At 42.4% G+C, this 24,815-nt stretch overlaps 1 protein-coding gene across 1 annotated transcript in view; it reads left to right on the forward strand.

Annotated features, from left to right (window-relative positions):
- glp2r (glucagon-like peptide 2 receptor) overlaps positions 1 to 24,815 on the forward strand; it is a 116,389-nt gene that overhangs the window by 61,213 nt on the left and 30,361 nt on the right. The window contains exons 8-10 of the mRNA XM_072242450.1: positions 15,034 to 15,094; positions 17,412 to 17,481; positions 24,441 to 24,529. Coding sequence (XP_072098551.1) covers positions 15,034 to 15,094; positions 17,412 to 17,481; positions 24,441 to 24,529 — 220 coding nt within the window. The remainder of the gene's footprint in view (positions 1 to 15,033; positions 15,095 to 17,411; positions 17,482 to 24,440; positions 24,530 to 24,815) is intronic.

The raw sequence follows: 24,815 nt of genomic DNA on the forward strand, positions 1-24,815 counted from the left end.
CCATGGACACATACACAGAACACAGAGTCAGGACCCCTCCTTGGGTACAGGATATAGGGCCGAGACTCACACACAGAACAGAGAGCCGGGACCCCTCCTTGGGTACAGTACATAGGGCCGGGACTCATGACCCTCCGCGAGGCAACAGCAAGACGGCCTGACTTACCCCACAGAGGCGAGGACAAGACAAGACAAACATGACCCCCCCGTGGGGCAACGGCAAGACGGCCTGACCTACCCCACGGAAGCGAGAACAAAACAAGACAAGACATGACTCCCCACGGGGCAATGGCAAGACGACCAGACTTACCCCCACGGAGGCGAGGACCAGACAAGACAAGACATGACCCCCCGTGGAGCAACAGCAAGACGGCCTGACTTACCCCATGGGGGCAAGGACAAGACAAGACAAGACCAACACGAATGAACACCAGACAGTACCTATCTAGCTCCGGTGATGGAACTAGACTGAAGTGCAGGCGGGGGCTGCAGACGAGGGCTAGAACTGAGAGGAGCAGAGAAGGGATTCAGACAAGGGGGTAGGACAGGAATCACAGACCGCCAGGGCCAGAACTTGACTCAGAACTGGGAAGCCACCAGAAGCCACCATGGGACAGGACTTGACTTGGTGCTTGAATGCCGCCAGGGCCAGGACTTGACTAGGAATTTGAATGCCGTCGGAGCCAGGACTTGACTTGAAGCCTTCGGGTAGTGGCGAGCTCTCGACTCAACCTGGGAACAGTAGACAGCGGTTCTTGATTCCCTCCGACAGGTTAACTGACAGACCCACCTCGGTGAGGAAACTTTGCAGGCTCGCTTCGGCGAGGTAACTGGGCAGGTTTGCTCCGGTGAGGAGAGGCGAATTACTGGCTCTCGCTTCGACAGAGACTAAGTTTGCTCCGGCCAGATGACATCGGCACACCATACCTTAGATGACTTTGCAGACGCTCTCGCACCAAACGGCTGAAAACCGGAGACTATAAACTACCGGTTCAGCCGAGTGTTAATTGCCTCTAATCACCAAAGTTGAGGGACATGGAAAAACATGGAATCAATGGTCCAGATCGTAACATAAGCAAGCTAAATTTAAAGGGACCCCAATCAGGACCATGACAATTGCAAAATATAACAGAGATCCTTCATAATTTAGTGCTGAAGTTCACAAGGACTCAGAACTGGTTTTTGGCAGACTGAAATCTGGTCTGGTTTTTGTTTTGATCATATTAAAAGATTCATAAATATTATGCATTTTACATTTACTATTGGGTGTAGAAAGATAAGCAAAAGACTTTAATGTTTTTTCTGTTTTCCACTTGCATTTTGCAGGACTGTAATGTCTTTTGTGTTACACATTTTTATTATGGGTTAGGGTAATCTGTTACGTGGGTTGGAGCGTGATAGAAGTAAATGAGTATAGTCAGGTGTACACCCTTTGTACCACTAGTTTAGTTAGAGATAGACTGGGCAGGGGATGAATATTTTTTGTTACTGTTAATTATTCTCCTTTTGCTGACTTTGCTTATTATGCTTATGTCACTAATTCTGTAAATTATGTTAATATCACTAATTTAGTTATTGCAATTTTTGTTTGTTTGGCTTTGTCACTCAGCTTTTCTGGTTTCGTAATAAAGGATCATATATACTGATTTCAACTTGGAGCTCAGTTATTTGGAAGAGTGTCACACAGTGTTACCTCCCTCGCTCAGTCTCTCAGCGGTTTTACTATGTTTTTCAAGTAGCCGCTACATTTTGTCAACAAAAGTAGTTATATTCAATGAACACCAGTTTACAGCAAAGGATTGCCTCAGACCTATTGCTGAAATTGCAATTACAACACTGAAAAGCCAGCACGTTGTCAACAGGAGCTGCTTGTGGTTGGGTTATCTGCAACCTTTTGTTGACTCATGTACCCTATTTGTGGTTTGAACATATTTTTGAATGGTCAGCACTGACTGACCATTGGGGACCATTGCTCAATCATGTAGTGCTTGCTGGGGAGTCATTGTTTTGTTCTATTGAAGTGCTCAAATATTGTCCCAGTAGTCCACATTTGAATTATACACTTTTTGTTTTGTCTGATTTAAGCACTGTGAATGCGTGGTCAGTTTATTTTTTGCCTATAGTTATTGAACAGAATATCGCCTGTGCTATTTGAAAATGTGCTGTGGGTGAACATGGAGTTAATTGCAAGTTGTGCATCAAGGAGAAAGTAACATGAGTGAATCAAAGCATGGAACTCTTGCCAGCAAACCTGCAGTTGGGGCTGGCAAAAGAGAAATTAAACTCACTGCCAAAGCTTTGCTGAATAGAATTGAAAGTTTTCAAAAGAATATAAAACAAATGTAAACAAAATTGAAGGCTTATTACCATCAATTAAGGATCTCTTGGAAAATAAGGAAAATGTCTTACAAGTGCAATCTCATCTTGAGAATTTGACTACTCTCTGTGAAGCTGTTGCTAATCAATATCAAATACTGATTTCTTTACTTCCCAAGGATGAACAGGAAAAACAGAATGAATGGTTCTCCACCATTGATAACTATAGCAATGCATTCAAAGAGAATGTGAAACAATGGTTGGTCCAAGCATGTTATATTGAAGGTCATGTTGCTGCAATAAGTGAATATGTGCATCACCTTCCAAAAGACAATATTTCTCAAATTCCAAAGCATGCTTCGACTACACATGTACCAGATATGGAACTGAGTGACAGTGTGTCAAAATGTCAGAACTCGAAGCTCTGCTGCAGGAGGTAAATTTTTTCTGTTAACTACCTCCTCTGCATGCATGAAAACAGAGGCTGACCTGACGGCATTAATGACATGTCAATGATTATTGAAGGACAAACATTCACTGGAAGAGAAAGAGGAACTGCTACAGAAAAAGAAGGAGCAGATTAAGTTGCAGGAAGTGGTTGTTGCACAGGTGGTCAAAGTTAATGCGCTAAGGGCTTGGTGTGACAAGTGTTAAGATGTTCGAGCAGGTCACTCTTAAAAGTGGAGGGGCATGTAGTTTTGAGGAAGTAAAGAGGCTACAAAAGGACTTGGATAGATTAGGAGAATGGGCAAAGAAGCAGCAGATGGAGTATAGTGTTGGGAAGTGTTTGGTCATGCACTTTGGTAGAAGAAATGAAAGGGTTGACTATTTTGTAAATGGAAAGGAAGAACAAAAAATTGGAGGTGCAAGGGGACTTGGAAGTCCTTATGCAGGATTCCCTAAAGGTTAATTTTTGCAGGCTGAGTCTGTGGTAAGGAAGGCAAATGTGATGTTAGCATTCCTTTCAAGAGGACTAGGATTTAAAAGCAAGGATGTAATGATGAGTGTCTATAAAGCACTGGTGAGGCCTCACTTGAAGTGTTGTGAACAGTTTTAGGCCCTTTGTCTTAGAAAGGATGTGCTGAAACTGGAGAGAGTTCAAAGGAAATTTCACAAAAATGAGTCCAGGATTGAACTGCTTGTCATATGAAGACCATTTGATGGCTCTGGGACTGCATTCACTAGCATTCAGAAGAATAAGTGGTGACTTAATTGAAACCTATCGAATGGCAAAAGGCCTTAATATAGTGGATGTGGAATGGATATCGCCTATGGTGGGAGAGTCTTAGACTAGAGGACACAGAATCAGATTAAAAGGGCATCCTTTTAGAAGGGAGATGAGGAGGAATTTTTGAACTAGAGAGTGGTGGATCTGTGGAATTCATTGCCACAGGCAACTGTGGAACTCAAGGTTTTTATGGATATTTAAGACAGTGGTCAATAGATTACTGATTCATTCAGGAATGAAGTGATATGGTGGGTGGGGGATTGTAGGTGGAACGCAGGAGATTGGGACAGAGAGGGAAAATTGATCAGCAATGATGAAGTGGTGGAGCAGACCCAATAGCCCAAAAGGGCTAATTCTTCTCCTATATCTTATGGTCTTATGGCATGTTGACACTAAGAAAGGATGTGTCAAGGCTAAGTCTTTACTACAAGAACATTTTTGTAATAAACAGAAAATTGCATCTACCTACATGCAAAAGGCTCTTTCTTGTATACAACCAGCTACTTGGAGCCACAGGTAAGAGCTGAGGATCCAAGGGGTACAAAGGTGAGCGAGCTGCCTTGGAATGGACACAACAGGCTCCCACACCAGAGCTGCTACTCCTCCCTGGACACCCCATACATCCCAAAACTTGTTGGAAGAACTCTGCCTATTGGTAACCTACAAAGATGTTAAATGTTTGAAACCCCTGGATTTTGGAGAAGCTACTGCTGCGCAGTTAGAACAATTTCAGATACAAGCAAAGATGGCTATGGAGCAGTGACCTTCCTGTTGTTGCACAACATGTACTCTTAGGTGCACAGTGCTTCTATCATGGGAAAATCTTTGGTAGTTCTATTAAGGTCAGTTTCCATCCATTGTATCGAGCTCACTGCTGCTACGATGGCAAGCCATATGGACACATTGTGGAGGAAGGAGTTGCACATGCAGATTCATGACTCAGTTTTTCGGACCGATAGTACTTCTGTGGTGAAATATATTAAGAATGAAACTTACAGGTTCTGAACCTTCATTGCAAACAGAGTTTCAGAAATTCTTAAGGTCACACAGGCATCTCAGTGGAAGGTATGTAAACACTTCAAGCAACCTGGCAGATGTGGCTTCAAGAGGATTGAAGGTGAAAGTATTCCTGAAGAATGAAACTTGGGTGTCAGGGCCTCAATATCTTCTTCAGCCTGAAAGGGAATGGCCTGTTAATCTTGATTGTTCTGAAGAACTCCTGTTATATGATCTGATCATCAAGTGGAGTATTACAAAGAATGCCATGCAGATTGAGGAGGAGATGGATAAGGCAACATCACTTCTCATCTTGGACCCATTTGGGGAAGACAATGACCTGGATTATTGGATTTAAGAACCTACTCTTGTTTTTCAGACAGAAGAGGAAGTAATTGAGCATAGCTCTTGCTTAGTCTGACAGATGAAGAACAATACTGTATAAGTATATTTTGGAGAGAGATTGAAAGGGCTAAAAGTCATATCAGCCAGGATTGTCTCCATGAAGGAGCTCTGAAAGGCTGAAATTGAGATCATCGGATTTTGTCAGAGAAAGAAATTTTCAGACAAATTCTCAAGTTTGCAGTGGGGAGAAAGTTTGAAACAGAACAGCCATATTTTCAAGCTCAACCCAGGGCTTGAAGATGGTGTCTTGTGAGTTGGTGGACAGCTTAGTAGGACAGCTATGCCTAAGACTCTAAACATCCTGTTATACTGGCAAAGGATTTCCATATCTGAGACATCATTCTGAGACATGTACATCACGAGGGTGGACATGGTGTCTTTAACCACGTTATCCAGGTTTTGCCAAAAATGCTGGATTCCCAGTGCTAATACAGTTATACGAATCCTAAGTATGTGTTTGTTGCATGCAGCTCTAGGATACCAGCACATGGCAGCTTGTCTTTGGACAAGGTCTCTCCAGATGAGCCTTCGTTTACACATGTAGTAGTGGACTACTTTGGACCTTTTGAGGTAAAGAGCAGGAGGAGTACAATGAAGAGGTATGGCATCATATTTACCTGTCTGGCTATATGAGCTGTCACATTGAAGTGGTATCTTCATTGGACACAGATCCCTTTGTTAATGTGCTTCTGTGATTTATAGCAAGATGAGGACCGGTTCGTGAACCACTCTCTGATATGCGACAAACTTTGTTGGACCTGAACATGAATTGAGAGAAGCCATTGAGAAGTGGAACCATTCTCAGATAGTGATGTGCTTCTTCAAATAGGAATTTAGTGGATTTTTAACCCCCTAGCTGTCTCATAACATGGGAGAGATTGATCAGGTTTGTATGAAAGGTCCTTAATTCCACCATGAAGGTACAGGATCTTGACGAAGAGGGCTTCCACGTAGTCCTTTGCATAGTAGAGGCTATTATCAATGGCCGTCCAACCATTAAGACATCCTCTGATCCCAATGACTTGGAAGCACTAACACCCAACCATCTGTTGCTTCTGAAAACCTCGCCATCCATCTATGCTTGTCATATATGGAAGCTGGTTCAATTCATGTCAAACTTCTTTGGAAACTCTGAGTCGAGGAGTACTTAACATAGTTATAGGAAATAGTCAATTTTCTCCCAGGAGACATTAGGCCTTTAGTTGACAACTCAATATTTCACCAGTTCGTAGATCATGGGAAGAATCATTCAAGTCTTTCCAGACAGAAGGGTATTTGTGCAGATGTGCTCATCAAGACGAAGACTAGCTGACTGGACAGGCCTGTAACCAAGATCTGTCTTTTACAGAAGGCAGAGGTTTGAGGAGCTACAGCTCTAGAAGCTTCCCTTACTTTGGTCGTTTGAATTCACGACTTTGACATGGCTTACTGACTGGACAGAGAGTGGTGGTAAAGATCTCTCTGTACAGGGCTGTGCTGATAACCTCTGGCCTAGAAGACTGTTACATGACTTGGCTTGATGAAGAAAGAAGCCATTTGCATAAATGTTAAGAAGTTTGCATATCTCTTATTTTTTTAGTATGTAGGTGTAATTATTATAATGTAATACTGAGGAGCTGTGATGTAGGAGCCATGTATCTATCTGCTGTCTGTATTTTGTGTTGCTTATTTTTATTAAGGTTTACGAGTATTTGTTCCATAGGTTGGAGCGTGGTAGAAATAAATGAGTATAGTCATGTGTTCACCCCTTGTGCCGCTCGTTTAGTTAGAGATAGACTGAGCAGGGGATGTATACTTTTGTTGACCATTAATTAGTCTAATTTCGCTAACTTCTCTTGTTACCCTTATATCACTAATTTTGCTATCGTTACTTTTGATTGTTTGTCTTTGCCGCTTATCTTTTCTGCTTTCATAATAAAGGATTATACTTACGTTTTTCAGCTTGAAGCTCAGTTATTTGGAAGGGCGTTGCACAGTGTTAATTCCCTCACTCAGTCTCTCAGCGGTTTTGATATGCTTTTCAAGTAGCTGATACACGTTTGTTCAGTTACCGCGTGTCGTTGCTGCAATGCTACCTGGCACCCACCTTATCTCTGCTCGCCTGAGGTCAGCAAAGCTCCAATTCAGAAGATCATTAACCATGTGCAGGCAGATAGCCCTGGTAATCAGATGAGGTATATTACCCAACGGCAGCTTTTTTTTATCTTCACAGATTTTTATTAACCTGATGATTTACAAAAGGCTAAACTTAATAACAGTGCTTTAATGGTGGACTAACCATACTTCAAGATGGAGAGTTCTGTAAACATAAGCAACTTGAGAGAGATGCAGGCTGACCTTAACACAGAGTAAAATTTACATCTGGTCCCCAGTGTTCTAAGTGAAAGTCGAGTTTATTGTCAGATGCTCAACTGTATGTACAGATGCAATGAAAAGCTTCCTTGAAGCAACATCATGGGGTGTGGCATCAGATACACAAAATTCATAAGACTTTTCAACAGATAGTTCAATAAATAGTGCTATGAAGGCAGAAGCTTTCTTTCAACTTTGCCTTTGTTAACTCAAGAATCATCTCCAAGTATATATCGAAGTTGCTGGTGAACACAGCAGGCCAGGCAGCATCTGTAGGAAGAGGAGCAGTCGACATTTCAGGCCGAGACCCTTCGTCAGGACTAACTGGACTCTTCCTTCAGTTAGTCCTGACGAAGGGTCTCGGCCTGAAACGTCGACTGCACCTCTTCCTACAGATGCTGCCTGGCCTGCTGCGTTCACCAGCAACTTTGATGTGTGTTGCTTGAATTTCCAGCATCTGCAGAATTCCTGTTGTTTGTCCAAGTATATATGCCAGGTTTCATAGAAACATAGAAACATAGAAAATAGGTGCAGGAGTAGGCCATTCGGCCCTTCAAGCCTGCACCGCCATTTATTATGATCATGGCTGATCATCCAATTCAGAACCCCGCCCCAGCCTTCCCTCCATACCCCCTGACCCCCGTAGCCGCAAGGGCCATATCTAACTCCCTCTTAAATATAGCCAATGAACTGGCCTCAACTGTTTCCTGTGACAGAGAATTCCACAGATTCACCACTCTCTGTGTGAAGAAGTTTTTCCTAATCTCGGTCCTAAAAGCTTCCCCTCTATCCTCAAACTGTGGCCCCTCGTTCTGGACTGCCCCAACATCGGGAACAATCTTCCTGCATCTAGCCTGTCCAATCCCTTTAGGATCTTATACGTTTCAATCAGATCCCCCCTCAATCTTCTAAATTCCAACGAGTACAAGCCCAGTTCATCCAGTCTTTCTTCATATGAAAGTCCTGCCATCCCAGGAATCAACCTGGTGAACCTTCTTTGTACTCCCTCTATGGCAAGGATGTCTTTCCTCAGATTAGGGGACCAAAACTGCTAACAATACTCCAGGTGTGGTCTCACCAAGGCCTTGTACAACTGCAGTAGTACCTCCCTGCTCCTGTACTTGAATCCTCTCGCTATAAATGCCAGCATACCATTCGCCTTTTTCACCGCCTGCTATACCTGCATGCCCACTTTCAATGACTGGTGTATAATGACACCCAGGTCTCGTTGCACCTCCCCTTTTCCTAATCGGCCACCATTCAGATAATAATCTGTTTTCCTATTTTTGCCACCAAAGTGGATAACTTCACATTTATCCACACTAAATTGCATCTGCCATGAATTTGCCCACTCACCCAACCTATCCAAGTCACCCTGCATCCTCTTAGCATCCTCCTCACAGCTAACACTGCCACCCAGCTTTGTGTCATCCACAAACTTGGAGATGTTGCATTTAATTCCCTCATCCAAGTCATTAATATATATTGTAAACAACTGGGGTCCCAGCACTGAGCCTTGCGGTACCCCACTAGTCACCGCCTGCCATTCTGAAAAGGTCCTGTTTATTCCCACTCTTTGCTTCCTGTCTGCTAACCAACTCTCCACCCACACCAATACCTTACCCCCAATACCGTGTGCTTTAAGTTTGCACACTAATCTCCTGTGTGGGACCTTGTCAATAGCCTTCTGAAAATCCAAATATACCACATCCACTAGTTCTCCCCTATCCACTCTACTAGTTACATCCTCAAAAAATTCTATGAGATTCATCAGACATGATTTTCCTTTCACAAATCCATGCTGACTTTGTCCGATCATTTCACCGCTTTCCAAATGTGCTGTTATCACATCCTTGATAACTGACTCCAGCAGTTTCCCCACCACCGACGTTAGGCTAACCGGTCTATAATTCCCCGGTTTCTCTCTCCCTCCTTTTTTAAAAAGTGGAGTTACATTAGCCACCCTCCAATCCTCAGGAACTAGTCCAGAATCTAACGAGTTTTGAAAAATTATCACTAATGCATCCACTATTTCTTGGGCTACTTCCTTAAGCACTCTAGGATGCAGACCATCTGGCCCTGGGGATTTATCTGCCTTCAATCCCTTCAATTTACCTAACACCACTTCCCTACTAACATGTATTTCGCTCAGTTCCTCCATCTCACTGGACCCTCTGTCCCCTACTATTTCTGGAAGATTATTTATGTCCTCCTTAGTGAAGACAGAACCAAAGTAATTATTCAATTGGTCTGCCATGTCCTTGCTCCCCATAATCAATTCACCTGTTTCTGTCTGCAGGGGACCTACATTTGTCTTTACCAGTCTTTTCCTTTTTACATATCTATAAAAGCTTTTACAGTCCATTTTTATGTTTCCTGTCAGTTTTCTCTCATTATCTTTTTTCCCCTTCCTAATTAAGCCCTTTGTCCTCCTCTGCTGAACTCTGAATTTCTCCCAGTCCTCAGGTGAGCCACTTTCTCTGGCTAATTTGTATGCTTCTTCTTTGGAATTGATACTATCCCTAATTTCTCTTGTCAGCCACAGATGCACTACCTTCCTTGATTTATTCTTTTGCCAAACTGGGATGAACAATTGTTGTAGTTCATCCATGCAACCTTTAAATGCTTGCCATTGCATATCCACCGTCAATCCTTTAAGTGTCATTTGCCAGTCTATCTTAGCTAATTCACATCTCATACCTTCAAAGTTACCCCTCTTTAAGTTCAGAACCTTTGTTTCTGAATGAACTATGTCACTCTCCATCTTAATGAAGAATTCCACCATATTATGGTCACTCTTACCCAAGGGGCCTCTCACGACAAGATTGCTAATTAACCCTTCCTCATTGCTCAAAACCCAGTCCAGAATAGCCTGCTCTCTAGTTGGTTCCTCGACATGTTGGTTCAAAAAACCATCCCGCATACATTCCAAGAAATCCTCTTCCTCAGCACCTTTACCAATTTGGTTCACCCAATCTACATGTAGATTGAAGTCACCCATTATAACTGCTGTTCCTTTATTGCACACATTTCTAATTTCCTGTTTAATACCATCTCCGACCTCACTACTACTGTTAGGTGGCCTGTACACAACTCCCACCAGCGTCTTCTGCCCCTTAGTGTTACGCAGCTCTACCCATATTGATTCCACATCTTCCCGGCTTATGTCCTTCCTTTCTATTACGTTAATCTCTTCTTTAACCAGCAACGCCACCCCACCTCCCCTTCCTTCATGTCTATCCCTCCTGAATATTGAATATCCCTGAACGTTGAGCTCCCATCCCTGGTCACCCTGGAGCCATGTCTCTGTGATCCCAACTATATCATAATCATTAACAACAATCTGCACTTTCAATTCATCCACCTTATTACGAATGCTCCTTGCATTGACACACAAAGCCTTCAGGCGCTCTTTTACAACTCACTTAGCCCTTATACAATTATGCTGGAAAGTGGCCCTTTTTAATGCTTGCCCTGGATTTGTCAGCCTGCCACTTTTACTTTTCTCCTTAGTACTTTTTGTTTCTACCCTCACTTTACACCCCTCTGCCTCTCTGCACTGGTTCCCATCCCCCTGTAGTGAACTAACCTCCTCACGCCTAGCCTCTTTAATTTGATTCCCACCCCCCAACCATTCTAGTTTAAAGTCACCTCAGTAGCCCTTGCTAATCTCCCTGCCAGGATATTGGTCCCCCTAGGATTCAAGTGCAACCCGTCCTTTTTGTACAGGTCACGCCTGCGCCAAAAGAGGTCCCAATGATCCAAAAACTTGAATCCCTGCCCCCTGCTCCAAACCTTCAGCCACGCATTTATCCTCCACCTCATCGCATTCCTACTCTCACTGTCGCGTGGCACAGGCAGTAATCCCGAGATTACTACCTTTGCGGTCCTTTTTCTCAACTCCCTTCCTAGCTCCCTATATTCTCCTTTCAGGACCTCATCCCTTTTCCTACCTATGTCATTGGTACCTATATGTACCACGACCTCTGGCTCCTCACCCTCCCACTTCAGGATATCTTGGACACGATCAGAAATATCCCGGACCTTGGCACCAGGGAGGCAAACTACCATCCGGGTCTCTAGACTGCGTCCACAGAATCGCCTATCTGACCCCCTTGCTATCGAGTCCCCTATCACAACTGCCCTCCTCTTCCTTGCCCTACCCTTCTAAGCTACAGGGCCGGACTCTGTGCCGGAGGCACGGCCACTGTCGCTTCCCCCGGGTAAGCTGTCCCCCCCAACAGTACTCAAACAGGAGTACCTGTTGTTAAGGGGCACAGCCACCGGGGTACTCCCTATTACCTGACTTTTCCCCTTCTCCCTCCTAACCGTGACCCACTTGTCTGCCTCCCGTGGCCCCGGCGTGACCACCTGCCTGAAACTCCTCTCTATCACCTCCTCACTCTCCCTGACCAGACGAAGGTCATCGAGCTGCAGCTCCAGTTCCGTAACGCAGTCCCTTAGGAGCTGCATCTCGATGCACTTGGCGCAGGTGTAGACGTCCGGAAGGCTTGTAGACTCCAGGGCCTCCCACATCCGACACCGAGAACAGCAAACTGCCCTCACACTCATACTGCCCCTCTCCTCAAATAACAACAGAAAATGAATGCCAAACCTTCCTCGCCCGTTTCCGCCTAAGCCCGTTTCCTACTCGTTCACGTGTTGTTTGGAGTATCACTACACTTGACTTTTGCATGTAGTCCTGCGCTTTTATTACACAACTTCTCCCTTTTTCAATTCACTTTGAAGAATCTAACCCCCACCTTCATTCTAGCCCTATAATAAAGACATACAATATAAGGCTTGTAATGATCAGCAGGTCAATCAGCATCTGTTAACAAAGAAACAGAAACATTGTTTCAGACTGATAACCTTTTTCCAGAGTCCTGCTGCTGCTGCCTTATTTCCAGAGTATTTCTAGCGTTTTCTACTCATATTTTGGATTTCCAGCAGCTCCAAGTATTTGTTTTGTCCTATGACCTACTTCCATCAGATCCTTCTCTGACATAACCCACTCTGCATTTCAGACATCTGACATAAGAATGATGCCTAAATCATAATGCTGGACTCTACACTGGAGCTATTCATTGGAGGATGAGAGAGAAATGTAGCTGTTGTAGAAGTCAAAGGTTTCAAATGTTATTAAGTTGCTGGAGATTTGTTATCTGAAGAAAAAGCAACTTCTATAAACCGTCTTGACATTTTGAAATTTAGCTGTCCATGTACAGTAAATGGATTGGTCCTAAGAGAGGTCAGCCCAATCTTTTTATGGAAACCATTCAGGTTTTGCTTATTAGCGTCTCTCCACATGTTTCTGTGTTAACTGGTGTCAGGCCTCCAGCCCTAAGCTTCCCCATCCAGCCACATGCTGCTTGGAATGACTTGAAGGGATGGAGAACCATTTCTGATTTTCTGGTAATGACTTCATTGGCCTGTGGATGAGGTAGAGAGGGGGAGGCAGGTCCTCTGTATCAGGAGTGTCAGAACGCCGCCCAAAGCTGACATAGTGACAGAAGCTGGCTGCTGATGTTTTTTTCCCTGCAGTGATTCAGCCCACAGCAAGGACCGTTGCTACAAGAAATTAACATTAATGCTTGGACTGCTCTTCATATACTGCCTTCGGTGACAGCTAGTGCTAGGATAATTACCAGTGTGAAAATTCCATATAGATAGCAGCTAGGGTCGGGATTGAAACCCGGGCGTTGACAGTGTGAGGCAGTGCCTCTGTTAGCTGCATGAGCATGCTGCCCTTTTACGACCCCTGTCACTGATGTCTGTGACAGATGGAAATGTGAACACAGACGCATAACGAAATACTTGATGCACTGTTTGGACTGATGGACTATGTGCAAAAGAAGCTTATGAGAATATAGAGCCAGGAATGCAGGCTCTAATTTGGAACTAGTACAAGGGACTATTAACATTTCAAACAGTGGCTACTGCAGCAGGTTTCTACTTCCAGTAAAGCAGAGGTGGAGGCCAACAACAGTTTTCATGCATCATTTTCCTAACGGTAGGTCGACTTGTTGCCGACCACTGTTGTGCAAGAGCAGAAAAAGGCGCAGGATAGACAGTCTGTAGTTCCTGTACTGTGGTTACAGCACATGCAACACACCAAGCAGGGCCTTCACAAAGGCCATGTGGTATTAGGCGAGAAACAAGGTTACAGTGAAGCAAAGTTATGGTGATCAATAGCTTCCCAAACAAGCAGAGTGTTCTGTTGCATACTGCAGAAGTGTGTGTCAATTGTGTGAAAACAACATCAGCCTTCAGGAATAACCCTGAGCTTCCAGTTACGAGAGAGAGAGAGAGAGAGAGAGAGAGAGAGAGAGAGAGAGAGAGAGAGAGAGAGAGAGAGACAGAGAGAGAGACAGAGACAGAGAGAGAGAGACAGAGACAGAGACAGAGACAGAGACAGAGACAGAGACAGAGACAGAGACAGAGACAGAGAGAGAGAGAGAGAGAGAGAGAGACAGAGAGAGAGAGAGAGAGAGAGAGAGAGAGAGAGAGAGAGAGAGAGATTTCTGCTTGTATATGCTTTCCTATTTCCCACATGTGGAAAGTTTGCCTGCTGCCCATATCTTCGGTGGGCCAAAACCACATCATGTAATGAATTACACAGCCAAGCAGCTTAATCCAACTCCATATGCCACAGGCCTTTATTAACATCAAAATTCCATTTGTTTCATCCACATTTTTCTGCTACCAATGGTAATTTATTTCTCTCTCATGTCTGCTGAAGGGTGTTTCACCTGAAAAGTTCACAGTTTTTCTTTCCGTAGTTGCCGTCTGAGTTGCTTATTTTTCCAACATATTCCACTTTCATCTCACATCAGCTCAGTTTTTCTCTTCCTAGTTGTAAAAGTCTCGCTTGCCAGGCAGGTCCCAGCACCTTACCATTGATGAAGGGTCTCGGCTGAAATGTTGATTCTTTATTCCTCTCCATAGATGCTACCTGACACATTGAGTTCCTCCAGCGTTTTGTGTCTTACCATTAATGATTCATTAATCAAACCACAAAGGTTAATGTACTGGTAATGGCCCCTTTAAGCTATTTTGACTCACTCTATCACAGATATTGCCTTTTTTTCTACTGAAAACCAACTTGCACCTCTCTTTCCTACTTCAGACAACGATTTCCATATTTAATATGTTGTCTGTTTACTCCTTCCTTATTTGCTGCCTGACATGCTGAGTTTTTCCAGAATTTTGTCTTTTTGTTTCGGTTGTATGGGTTTCCCTTTAACTGAGGGGTTCCCAGACTGGGGTCCACGGACCCTTCAGTTAGTTGTAAGGCTCCATAGCATAAAGTTTGGGAAGCCCTGCTTTAACTCATACAGCTGGAGGGAACCCAGCATTACAAAACTATGCTTGCCTGTCAGTGGCCAAGCATTTCTCTGCAGCTTGTATAGGGTGGAAGATAACCTACTTGCAAAGGTCCAGTGGAGAGGCTATAATCCCACTTACACATTGGTAAATTGAAGTAACAACTTGATGCAGCTCTACCCCATGAGTGGTTTCTGCTCTCCCAGAAGTTCATCTGGCATTTACAGTATCAGGGAGCTTTTGCTTTAGTTCTCCAGTCCTACATAAATCTTGATAAATCTGCTGAAGGGAATAATCAAAAACTTGATTGCTTTTCATCTGAATCTTCTTACTTTGATCAGTTAGTCTTAACGTAACTTAGTAAGTAAATCTGGTATGATGTTAAAAAAAACTTTTTGTTTGTCTTTCAGTGTTACCGCTATTGTTCGTCATCCCTTGGATAATAACGAAGATTATCTATGAGAATGAAGGGTAAGACTTTGCAGAAAAATAACTAATAGCCAAATTAAGGTGATATTTTAAACCCTTGAAACCGATTCCAACTTTCTAATAGCCACATTTCTGGATCGTATTCAAGAAAAACTTCTTCGAATCTGAAGAGTCCTCCTTCACCACATGTATCTTTCTCCTTTGCTCATCTATTTCTTTATAAATATTATTCTCTCTTGCAATCATACTAGTTACCCTGAGGTCAAGGCCTGTTGTACTTTCAGTCCTGTTCCAGCTAACATTTATGTGACGTCCACGGTTACATCCAACTGGAAATTATTTCTATCACAAGGTCTCCTTCTTCCCACTTTCTCACTCTATTACAACAAAGGTTCATCACACAATTTCCGTGTTATTTTCCCTCGGTCTTTGCTCCATATTAGGCTCTTTAAGCAATTAAATCTTGGTCTGTCATTCTTTAATCACTGATTTACATTGCTTTAACTTCTACTCTTTTCAATCTTTCCACTGATTTACACAATGAATATTAGCCATTAATATTCTTAATTGAAAGAATGTAAATATACTGGAGAGAGCAATTCAATATTTTAATTCATTTTTGGTATGTGGTTATCACTGGCAAGACAGACATGTTTTGCCAGACCTTCATTTTCCTTGAGAAGGGAGTGCTGAGCAACTTTCTTGAGCTGCTGCAGTCCTTCTGGTGAAGGATTCCCATAGTGCCGTTCCAAAATTAAGACCTAATAATGATGGAATGGCAACTTATTTCCGAGTCAGGCTGGTAAGTGACTTGGGGACACTTGAGACTGCAGATGCTGGAAAATGGATCAACAGACAATCTGCTGAGGGTTCTCAGCAGGTTGAGCAGCACCTGTGGGAGGAAGGGAATTGTCAACATTTTGGGTCAAAGCCCTACATCAGCTCTTTATGCAGGGAGCGCTTTGGCCCAAAATGTTGACCACTCTTTTCCTCTAACAGACGCTGATTAACCTGTCAAGTTCCTCCAGCAGATAATTTATTGCTTGGTAAATGATATGGAAAGGAAACTGCAGATGCTGGTGTTTGCTGAGCAACTCATTCCCTTGTTCTTCTCAATAATAAAAGGTTTCAGGGTTGAGAGGTGCTGGTTGAGTACCTGTAAAAACATTAACTATTACCATGTTAAACACCCACGCATGGGAGTCCATTTGTCTGATTTACTTGACCTTTGAAAGGAGTTATTTAACCTTTCAGTAGTAAAGTAGCTCTGTAAAAGAAATGCATTTTAGATGCATTGTGGCCATAATGAAATCAGGAAGCCACGTTGGGGTTGATTCTTTCACTAACATTGAGTTGACATGTCAGGAATGCGGTATTTTCAATAAAACAAGGAAAATGCTGAAACACTTAACAGATCAGGCAGAATTCATGGAAGGATTTCTGTTGAAAAGTCATCAACCTGAAACATTAGCTTGTTTCTTACTCTTTTTATAGATGTAGGTGGTAGGGTGTTACAGGTTTTATAGATGTTTCTTCACAACTACAGCAACCTGGATCCATTCCCAACCACAACTCCTGTTGCCGTGATAATTGTATTTTCTTACTCTGACCCTATGTCCAGGTTTTTTGGTTTCCTCCCATATCCAAAAAAAATGTGTGAGCTGGTAGACTGCTTGGCTAGTGTCATACATCCTATTATAGGTAAATGATAGAGTTAAAGCAGGAGTTGATACAGATGGGGGAAAACAAAATGGGTTAAGGTAGGATATGTACAATTGGGTACTTTATCATTAGCATGAAGTTGATTGTCCATAGGAACTAATTCATTCTATATACCCCTATAACTCAATAACTCTAAGTATTATCGAGTTAAAGAAATATTCAGCATGAATCAGCTCTTTTGGATGATTGACTTCACGCTGGCTGACTAGCTGAGTGATTTCTGTTTTTGCTTCAGTTTTCCTGCATCTGCAGTCAAGTCTCACAAGATGTTCTCACCCCTTTATGGTTGAATGTAGCAGAAACATTCCAAATTTTGAGTATAAATTTTTGATCAGAGTATTCTGCACATTAATATTCTTCTTTCCTAGAGAAGGTAGTGAAACTGGTGTCCCAAGCACTAAAGGACATGTGAACCTGCCGACTTGGCACACTTATACATCAATATAAACAGGAAACTACACTAAGAGCAAAGGGGTTCACAACATAAAAACTAATCACCTAATCCATAATCAGAGGTTAAAGACATGGGGAGAAAAATAAGCAAAATATACAGCATTAACAATAGTAACGGCATTGAATTTCTTTTCAAGTATTGATGTGTGGTATATAAAAATGATGACTGCTTTTTGGGTATTAGGTGCTGGGCAAGAAACCACAACATGGTCATTTGGTGGATCATTAGGGGACCAGTGATATTTGCAATTATGGTAAGTATGGATATCTTGTTGGTATATTTGCAGTGAAAATAGTTGCGATCAAGAGTCCCTCATTGTTCAGTTTCATTTTCTGACAGAGGGACAGTATCCTTTATTTACAGTCACTACTAACTTTCTGATACTGTTATAAATTTCCTTCTGCAGTCTTTCAGTCCTGTTGGAAAAGCTCCTTATTGATCTCCCATTCATTTGTCAAATCAGCCATATGTAACAGCCTGTAGCTGGGAGATTTTAAAGGAGTTTACTGAATGCAGTCCTCCAAGAGGACTACAACCTGTCATAGGACTTGGAGGCTTGCATGCCTCAATGAACCAGAAAGCTATGTTGGCTGGAGTTAAGGCAGTATGCTTTGACTCTCGGTAGGGTCACCCATGCCAACCAGGTCAAAGGGTAGAGACCAGACTGAGAGCAAACCACCAGTCCTCCAGGTTCAGGGGTTCAGCTCAGGGCCGGCAACCCTGACTGGTAAAACAAAACTGTTACAGAAACAGCAATGAAGGATCCTTCTACTTCTTAGTGTGACGGTATTCCTGAGTTCCCAGCCAGGACTTGCATGACTGACTGTAGTGAAAATCAAGAACAAGCCACTTGCACAATGAAGGAAGCCCTGAACACCACCAGAGATGGAGGACCCTCATTGCTGCCAGTGGCATAATGGGCAGTTAGTAAGTACTTAAGGCAGTAGTTCTTATGGAGAATCTACTCCTCCTCTCCTGTGTTTTTAAACACAAAGACAACAATAAACAATCAAATAGTTTCAGTGGCTATAATCACCAACTTAGCTTTAACATTTTGAGTGTATACTTATAAACTTACAATGGTAGCTCTACCTAACTAGCAGAATTCCTTTGAATAATCAATACTACTGGTCCTCTTGAAAATCATTGTGGTCATGGATACCTTAAATAGATTATTTGCATCTGTACTTACGTGGGAGATAGACACAGAGCCTACAAAACTGAGGCAAAGCAGCAGTAAATCATGGACCATATGTTGATTCCATTGCAGGATGTGCTTGTTGTCCTGAGGGGAATTAATAGGGATAAATCCCCTGGGTCTTACAAGTGTCTTCTTGGACATTGTGGGAAGCTATTTCAGAAATTGCTGGGGCACCTGGAGAATTGCTTAAAATATCCTTAGCTGCGGGTAAGGTGATGGGGGCTGAGAAGATAACTATTCTTTTCCCTTTGTTTAAAAAGGGATCTAAGAAGAATCCAAGAAATTATAAGCCAGTGAGCCTGAAGTCAGCAGTGGGTATTCTACAGGACTGGGATATAAGAACTTGGAAAGACAGGGCCTGATTTGGGATAGTCAACATAACTTTGTGCATGATAGTTCACATCTAATCAATCCGTTTTTCAAGGAGATTACTGCGAAAGTTGGTGATGGAAAGCCAGTGAATGGTGTTGACATGGATTTTAGCAAGGCCTTTGAGAAGGCCTCGCATGGGAGGCTGTTCAAGAGGCTTCAATCGTAGTAGGTTTTCAAAGCTTGCAGAGAGATTTAGGCCAGTTAGAAGTGTGGGCTGAAAGATGGCAGATGGAGCTTATGCTGCTAAGTGTGAGGTGCTACATTTTGGTAGGACTAATCAAAATAGGACATACATGGTAAATGGTAGGGCATTGAAGAATGCAGTAGAACAGATGGATCTAGGAATAATGGTGCATAGTTCCCTGAAGGTGGAATCTAATGTGGATAGGGTGGTGAAGAAAGCTTTTGGTATGCTGGCCTTTATAAATCAGAGCATTGAGTATAGGAGTTGGGATGTAATGTTAAAATTACACAAGGCATTGGCAAGGCCAAATTTGGAGTATTGTGTACAGTTCTGGTCACCAAATTATAGGAAAGATGTCAACAAAATAGAGAGAGTACAGAGATTTACTAGAATGTTACCTGGATTTCAGCGCCTAAGTTACAGAGAAAGGTTGAACAAGTTGGGTCTTTATTCTTTGGAGCATAGAAGGTTGAGGGAGGACTTAATAGAGGTATTTAAAATTTATGAGGGGGATAGATAGAGTTGACGTGGATAGGTTTTTTCCATTGAGAGTAGGGAAGATTCAAACAAGAGGACATGAGTTGAGAGTTAAAGGGCAAAAGTTTAGGGGTATCATGAGGGGGAACTTCTTTACTCAGAGAGTGGTAGCTGTGTGGAACAAGCTTCCAGCAGAAGTGGTAGAGGCAGGTTCGATATTGTTATTTAAAGTAAAATTGGATAGCTATATGGAAGGGAGGGGAAGGGAGGGTTATGGGCTGGTTGCAGGTCGGTGGGACTAGGTGAGAGTAAGCATTCAGCATGGACTAGAAGGGCCGAGATGGCCTGTTTCTGGTGCTGTAATTGTTATATGGCATTCATCTTGAGGTAGTAAATTGGATTTGACTTTGGCTTTGAGGGAGAAGCCAGAGAGTGGTTGTAGATAGTTGCCTCTCTGACTAGAGGCTTGTGACTGGTGGAGTGCTGCAAGGGTCAGTGGTGTGTCTGTCCATCGTCGTTTGTCATCTATATCATGACAATATGGTATACAGGATCAGCAATTTTTGCAGATGAGACCGAGACTGGGAGACACAATAGACAACAAACAAAGCTATCTGGGGATGCAGTGTGATCTAGACCAGCTGGAAAAATGGGATGAAGATGGCAGATGGAATTTAATGCAGAAAATTGTTAGGTGTTGCACTTGGAAGGACAAACCAGGGTAGAACTTATACAGTCAATGGTAAGGCACTGAGGAGCACAGTAGAATGATGGTATCAGGGAATACAGGTTCATAATTCCTTGAAAATGACATTGCAGATAGATAGGGTCATAAAGAGAGCTTTTGGCATATTGGCCTTCCTAAATCAAAATATTGAGTACAAGAACTGGCATGTTATGTTAAAGTTGTATAAGGCATTGGTGAGGCCTAATTTAGAGTATTGTGTGCAGTTCTGGGGTCACCTACTTACAGGAAAGATATCAATAAGATTGAAAGAGTACAGAGAAAACTTACAAGGATATTACCAGGACTTGAGGACTTGAGTTAGACAGAAAGGTTGAATAGGCCAGGACTTTATTCTCTGGAGTGTAAGAGAATGAGACATGTTTGGTAGAGGGTTACAAAATTACAAGTGGTATAGATAGCATTAATGCAAGCAGGCTTTTCCCACAGAGGTTAAGTAAGACTAGAACTAAATGTCATAGGTTAAGGGTGAAAGGTGAAATGCTTAAATGGAACCTGAAAGGGAACTTCTTCACTCAGATGGTAGTGAGAGGGTGGATTGAACTCATAGTGGAAGAGCTGGCTGCGCGTTTGATTTCAACATTTAAGCAAAGTTTGGATAAGTACATGGATGGGAGGGCTATGGGCCAGGGACAGGTCAAAGGGATGAGGCAGAATAACAGCTGGCATGGACTAGATGATCTGAAGGGCCTGATTCTGTGCAGTAGTGCTCTGTGACTCTATGACTAGTGGCCGATCCAAGAGCTTCTGAAAAACAACTCCTGACATCCAAAAAAACACTTCTTTTGATGCAGTGTTGAGGGATGGCTCACTCAAAATTCAACCAGCCAGAATATTCTGACAGAACATACATGTGCTAAACTGTGCATGAAGTGCCATGGATACACTTTTAACAATGTATAAGTACAAGGGATAGCCACTTAATGACTTCTCTGATGAAGGTTTCAATGAGTGCAATTAACATGACATGACTTTGTCTAGATTTCCCACTGTATCAGTAAAGCAGCCAACATAATCAAAGATACTTGCTGCCCCTGATATTCTCTCCCCACCCCATCAGTTAGATGATACAAAAGTTTGATAGTACCAGATTCAATGACAGCTTCTATCCCACTGTTATAAGGATATTGAACAGATCTCTTGTACATCAAGATGCTCCCTTGACCTCACAATCCATCTCGTCATGGCCCTTGCGCCTCATCGTCGGTCAGCACCTCACTTTCTCTGTAACTGTAGCTCCTCATTCTGCATTCAGTTATTGATTTTTCCTTGAGCTCTCTCAATGTACTTATGCGATGAAATCATCCGTACTGATAGTGTGCAAAGCAAACTTTTCATTGTACTTCAGTGCATGGGGACAATAATAAACCAGTTTACCAATTCATAATCAACTATTGTCTTCTTCTGCCTATTTTAGTGGTACAGGATAAGAATGCGCCACATCTTCAAAAGCCTTAAAGTATCAGTTGATGTTGAATTGTGAACAGCTTTTATTTTCTGAAGACTGGTTTCTATCTTAATTAACACCTGCTATGAACTAATTTCATAACTCCAAGATAATCCCTAATAATCACCTGCTGATAAGTTAATGGAATCACTTGCTACTCCTCTGTGTCTAAGACAAAACATCTAATGCACACATTGTGAGGCATCTGCAAGGAGAAATTCCTGTTTGTTTGTCAGGTAGCTGGTAGAACCACTGACTCAGATTGGTAATGTTCACTTCATTTGTGAGTTTCCACTAAAGTTAGTAGATCCAAATATTCAGAGAGCTGATAGCCATGCATACATTTCACACAGACTACCAAAAAATTTCTCCTTTCCACTACTATGCAAGCTATGTCTCCATAGTAACAGAAATTATTGATTGGACAAACTCTGGATCAAGAAGTTATAAATGTCAAACTGCCTTCTCTTAATTGCGTGCCTCTGATTTTGGAAAACATCTAGAAGTCCTTCTTGGAATCATACAAAACAAAATTTAAACTGAATCAGATACTAAGGTACTCAAAGGTTGGTCAAAGGGTAATATCAGCCAGGTGACTAAAAGGAGAGAAAAAGGTAAAGGGATTATGGTGGGAGAGAATTGGAATGCTTAAGGCTCAGAGAGCTGAATGGAGAACGAAAGAAGAATATTTAGAGACAGAATCGGATGCACGTCATTTCAAGCATAGTTTGCAAGCCATTACGTCTGACAAGCTGAAACCTAACACCGTGAATGATTGTGATGCTTCGCTTCCAGATGAGCTCAATGCCTTTTATGCACAATTTGAAAGAGGGAATAAAACTACATTTGTACGAATCCCTGCAGCTGCTGGTGACCCTGTGATCTCCATCTCAGATGCCAACATCAGAACATATTTCAAAAGGATGGCTCTCGCAAGGCATCAGGCCCTGGTGGTGTACCTGGTAGGGCATTAAAAACCTCCACCACCCCACTGGTGGGAGTGTTCAAGGACACCTTCACTCTCTTACTGCTGCAATTGGAGGTTCCCACGTGCTTCAAAAGGGCGACGATCATACCAGTGCCCAGAGAAAAGCAGGGTGAACTTTCTCAATGACTATTGCCCGGTTGCACTCACTTCTACTGTGATAAAGTGGTTTGAGAGGTTGGTCATGGCCAGAATCAACTCTTGCCTTAACAAGGACCTGAACCTACTGCAATTTGCCTATCACCACAATAGGTCTAGAACAGATGTAACCTCATTGGCTCTCCATTCAGCTTAAAATCAGCCGAGAGAATAGCAATACTTAGGTCAGCCTGCTGTTTATTGATTACCACTCAGCATTCACCATCATACCCCTTTTTTTAATCAACAAAAGGCCAGAACCTGGGCCTCTGTACCTCTCTCTGCAACTGGATCCTTGACTTCTCCACTGGGAGATCACCACCAGTATGGATCAGAAATGACATTTCCTCCTTGCCGACAATCAATGCTGGCGCACCTCAATGATGTGTGTTCAGCCCAGTGTTCTGCTCCAGCTATACCCATGACTGTGTGGATAGGCACAGCTCAAACTCCATCTATGAATTTCCCGATCGCAGAATTTCAGATGGTAACAAGGAGGCATATAGGAGTGAAAAAGATCAGCTGGTTAAGTGGTGTCACTGCAGCAACTCATTGTCAGTAAGGCCAAGAGATCGATAGTGGACTTTGGGAGGGAAAAGTTGAGGGAGCACACAGCAGTCCTCATCGAAGAATCATCAGTGGAAAGGGTGATCGGTCTCAAGTTCCTGGGTGTCAACATCTCTGTGGATCTATCCTGGGGCAAACATATTGATGCCATTACAAAGAAGGCACAACAGCAGCTATATTTCATTAGGAATTTGTGGAGACTTGGTATGTCACCAAAGACCCTCGCAAATTTTTACAGATGTACCATGGACAGCATTCTAACTGGTTGCATCACCGTCTGGTACTGAGGGGCCACTACGCAAGATCGGGAAAAAGCTATAGAAAGATACAAATTCAGCCAGCTCCATCACAGACACGAGCTTCCCTGCATCAAGAACATCTTCAAAATCTATGCCTCAAAATACACAATGTTTTAAGAACAGCTTCTTCCCCTCCCCCATCAGATTTCTGAATGGGCAATGAACCCATGGGACAGCACCTTGCTACTTATTTTCTTCTTTTCTCTCTTTTTGCACTACTCATTTAATTTAATTTTACATATATTTCTTATTATAATGTATAGTTTTTTTATTATGTATTGTATTATACTGCTGTTGTAAAACCATTTTCATGACACATGGCTGTGATATCAAACCTGATTCTGATTCTGATCTCCAACTGAACTTGGATTATCTCAAGTCGACACCCAGCGATAGCTGAGAGGTCAATAGTATAATTGGGGGCTATTGAAGTGATAAAGGCAATAAAAACACAACATATTTGCACTATTTACATTGTGTAATGTTGACTTAAGAGGATGCATCCCTTCTCATGCGCAAACACTGTGGCCTTGAGCCTCAACCCTAGCCTTCCAAGTCTAAAATTCCTGCTGCATGCCTTCTTTCAAGTTAGATGCTACATCTGGCTGACAATTCTTCATGAGAACATTAAATATTCCAATTCTCTTAAAAGGAGGGGAAAACTTAATCTGCCTCCTGATAAACACCTCTCTGCACTAATTCCCAGTAGTAGGTTCATTTCCTCATATTATGTTTCAATTGTAAGTACATGCAATTATTGTATTTTGATTTTTTTTCTCCGCTATTCTTTCTGGCAGATGAATTTCTATGTATTCATAATGATCTTGAAAACGTTGCTTTCCAAACTTAAAGCTCAACAGAGACGATTTAATGACTACAAATACAGGTACTGGATTTATTTACCACATGACTTTACATGCTATGCTGAATTTATAATAAATATCTGAGGTTCTGAGATCACAGATACAACTCATTAAGCCTTAAAGCAATTTTGTTGGTTTGTTTATCAGATACTTACCTTTCTTCATGTGGATACTCATGGGTTTGTAGTTCCCCAGGAACCAACTGCCTTCTTGGTTGAGTACTCATCAGTAAGGCACGTATATAAGTAAAATAATCAAGTAAACTATGGGTAGGAAGAGTCCATTCTGACTTCACTGTAAATCAACAGG

The sequence above is a fragment of the Mobula birostris genome, chromosome 24 (assembly GCF_030028105.1).
Source record: "Mobula birostris isolate sMobBir1 chromosome 24, sMobBir1.hap1, whole genome shotgun sequence".
Taxonomy (NCBI): Eukaryota; Metazoa; Chordata; class Chondrichthyes; order Myliobatiformes; family Myliobatidae; genus Mobula; species Mobula birostris.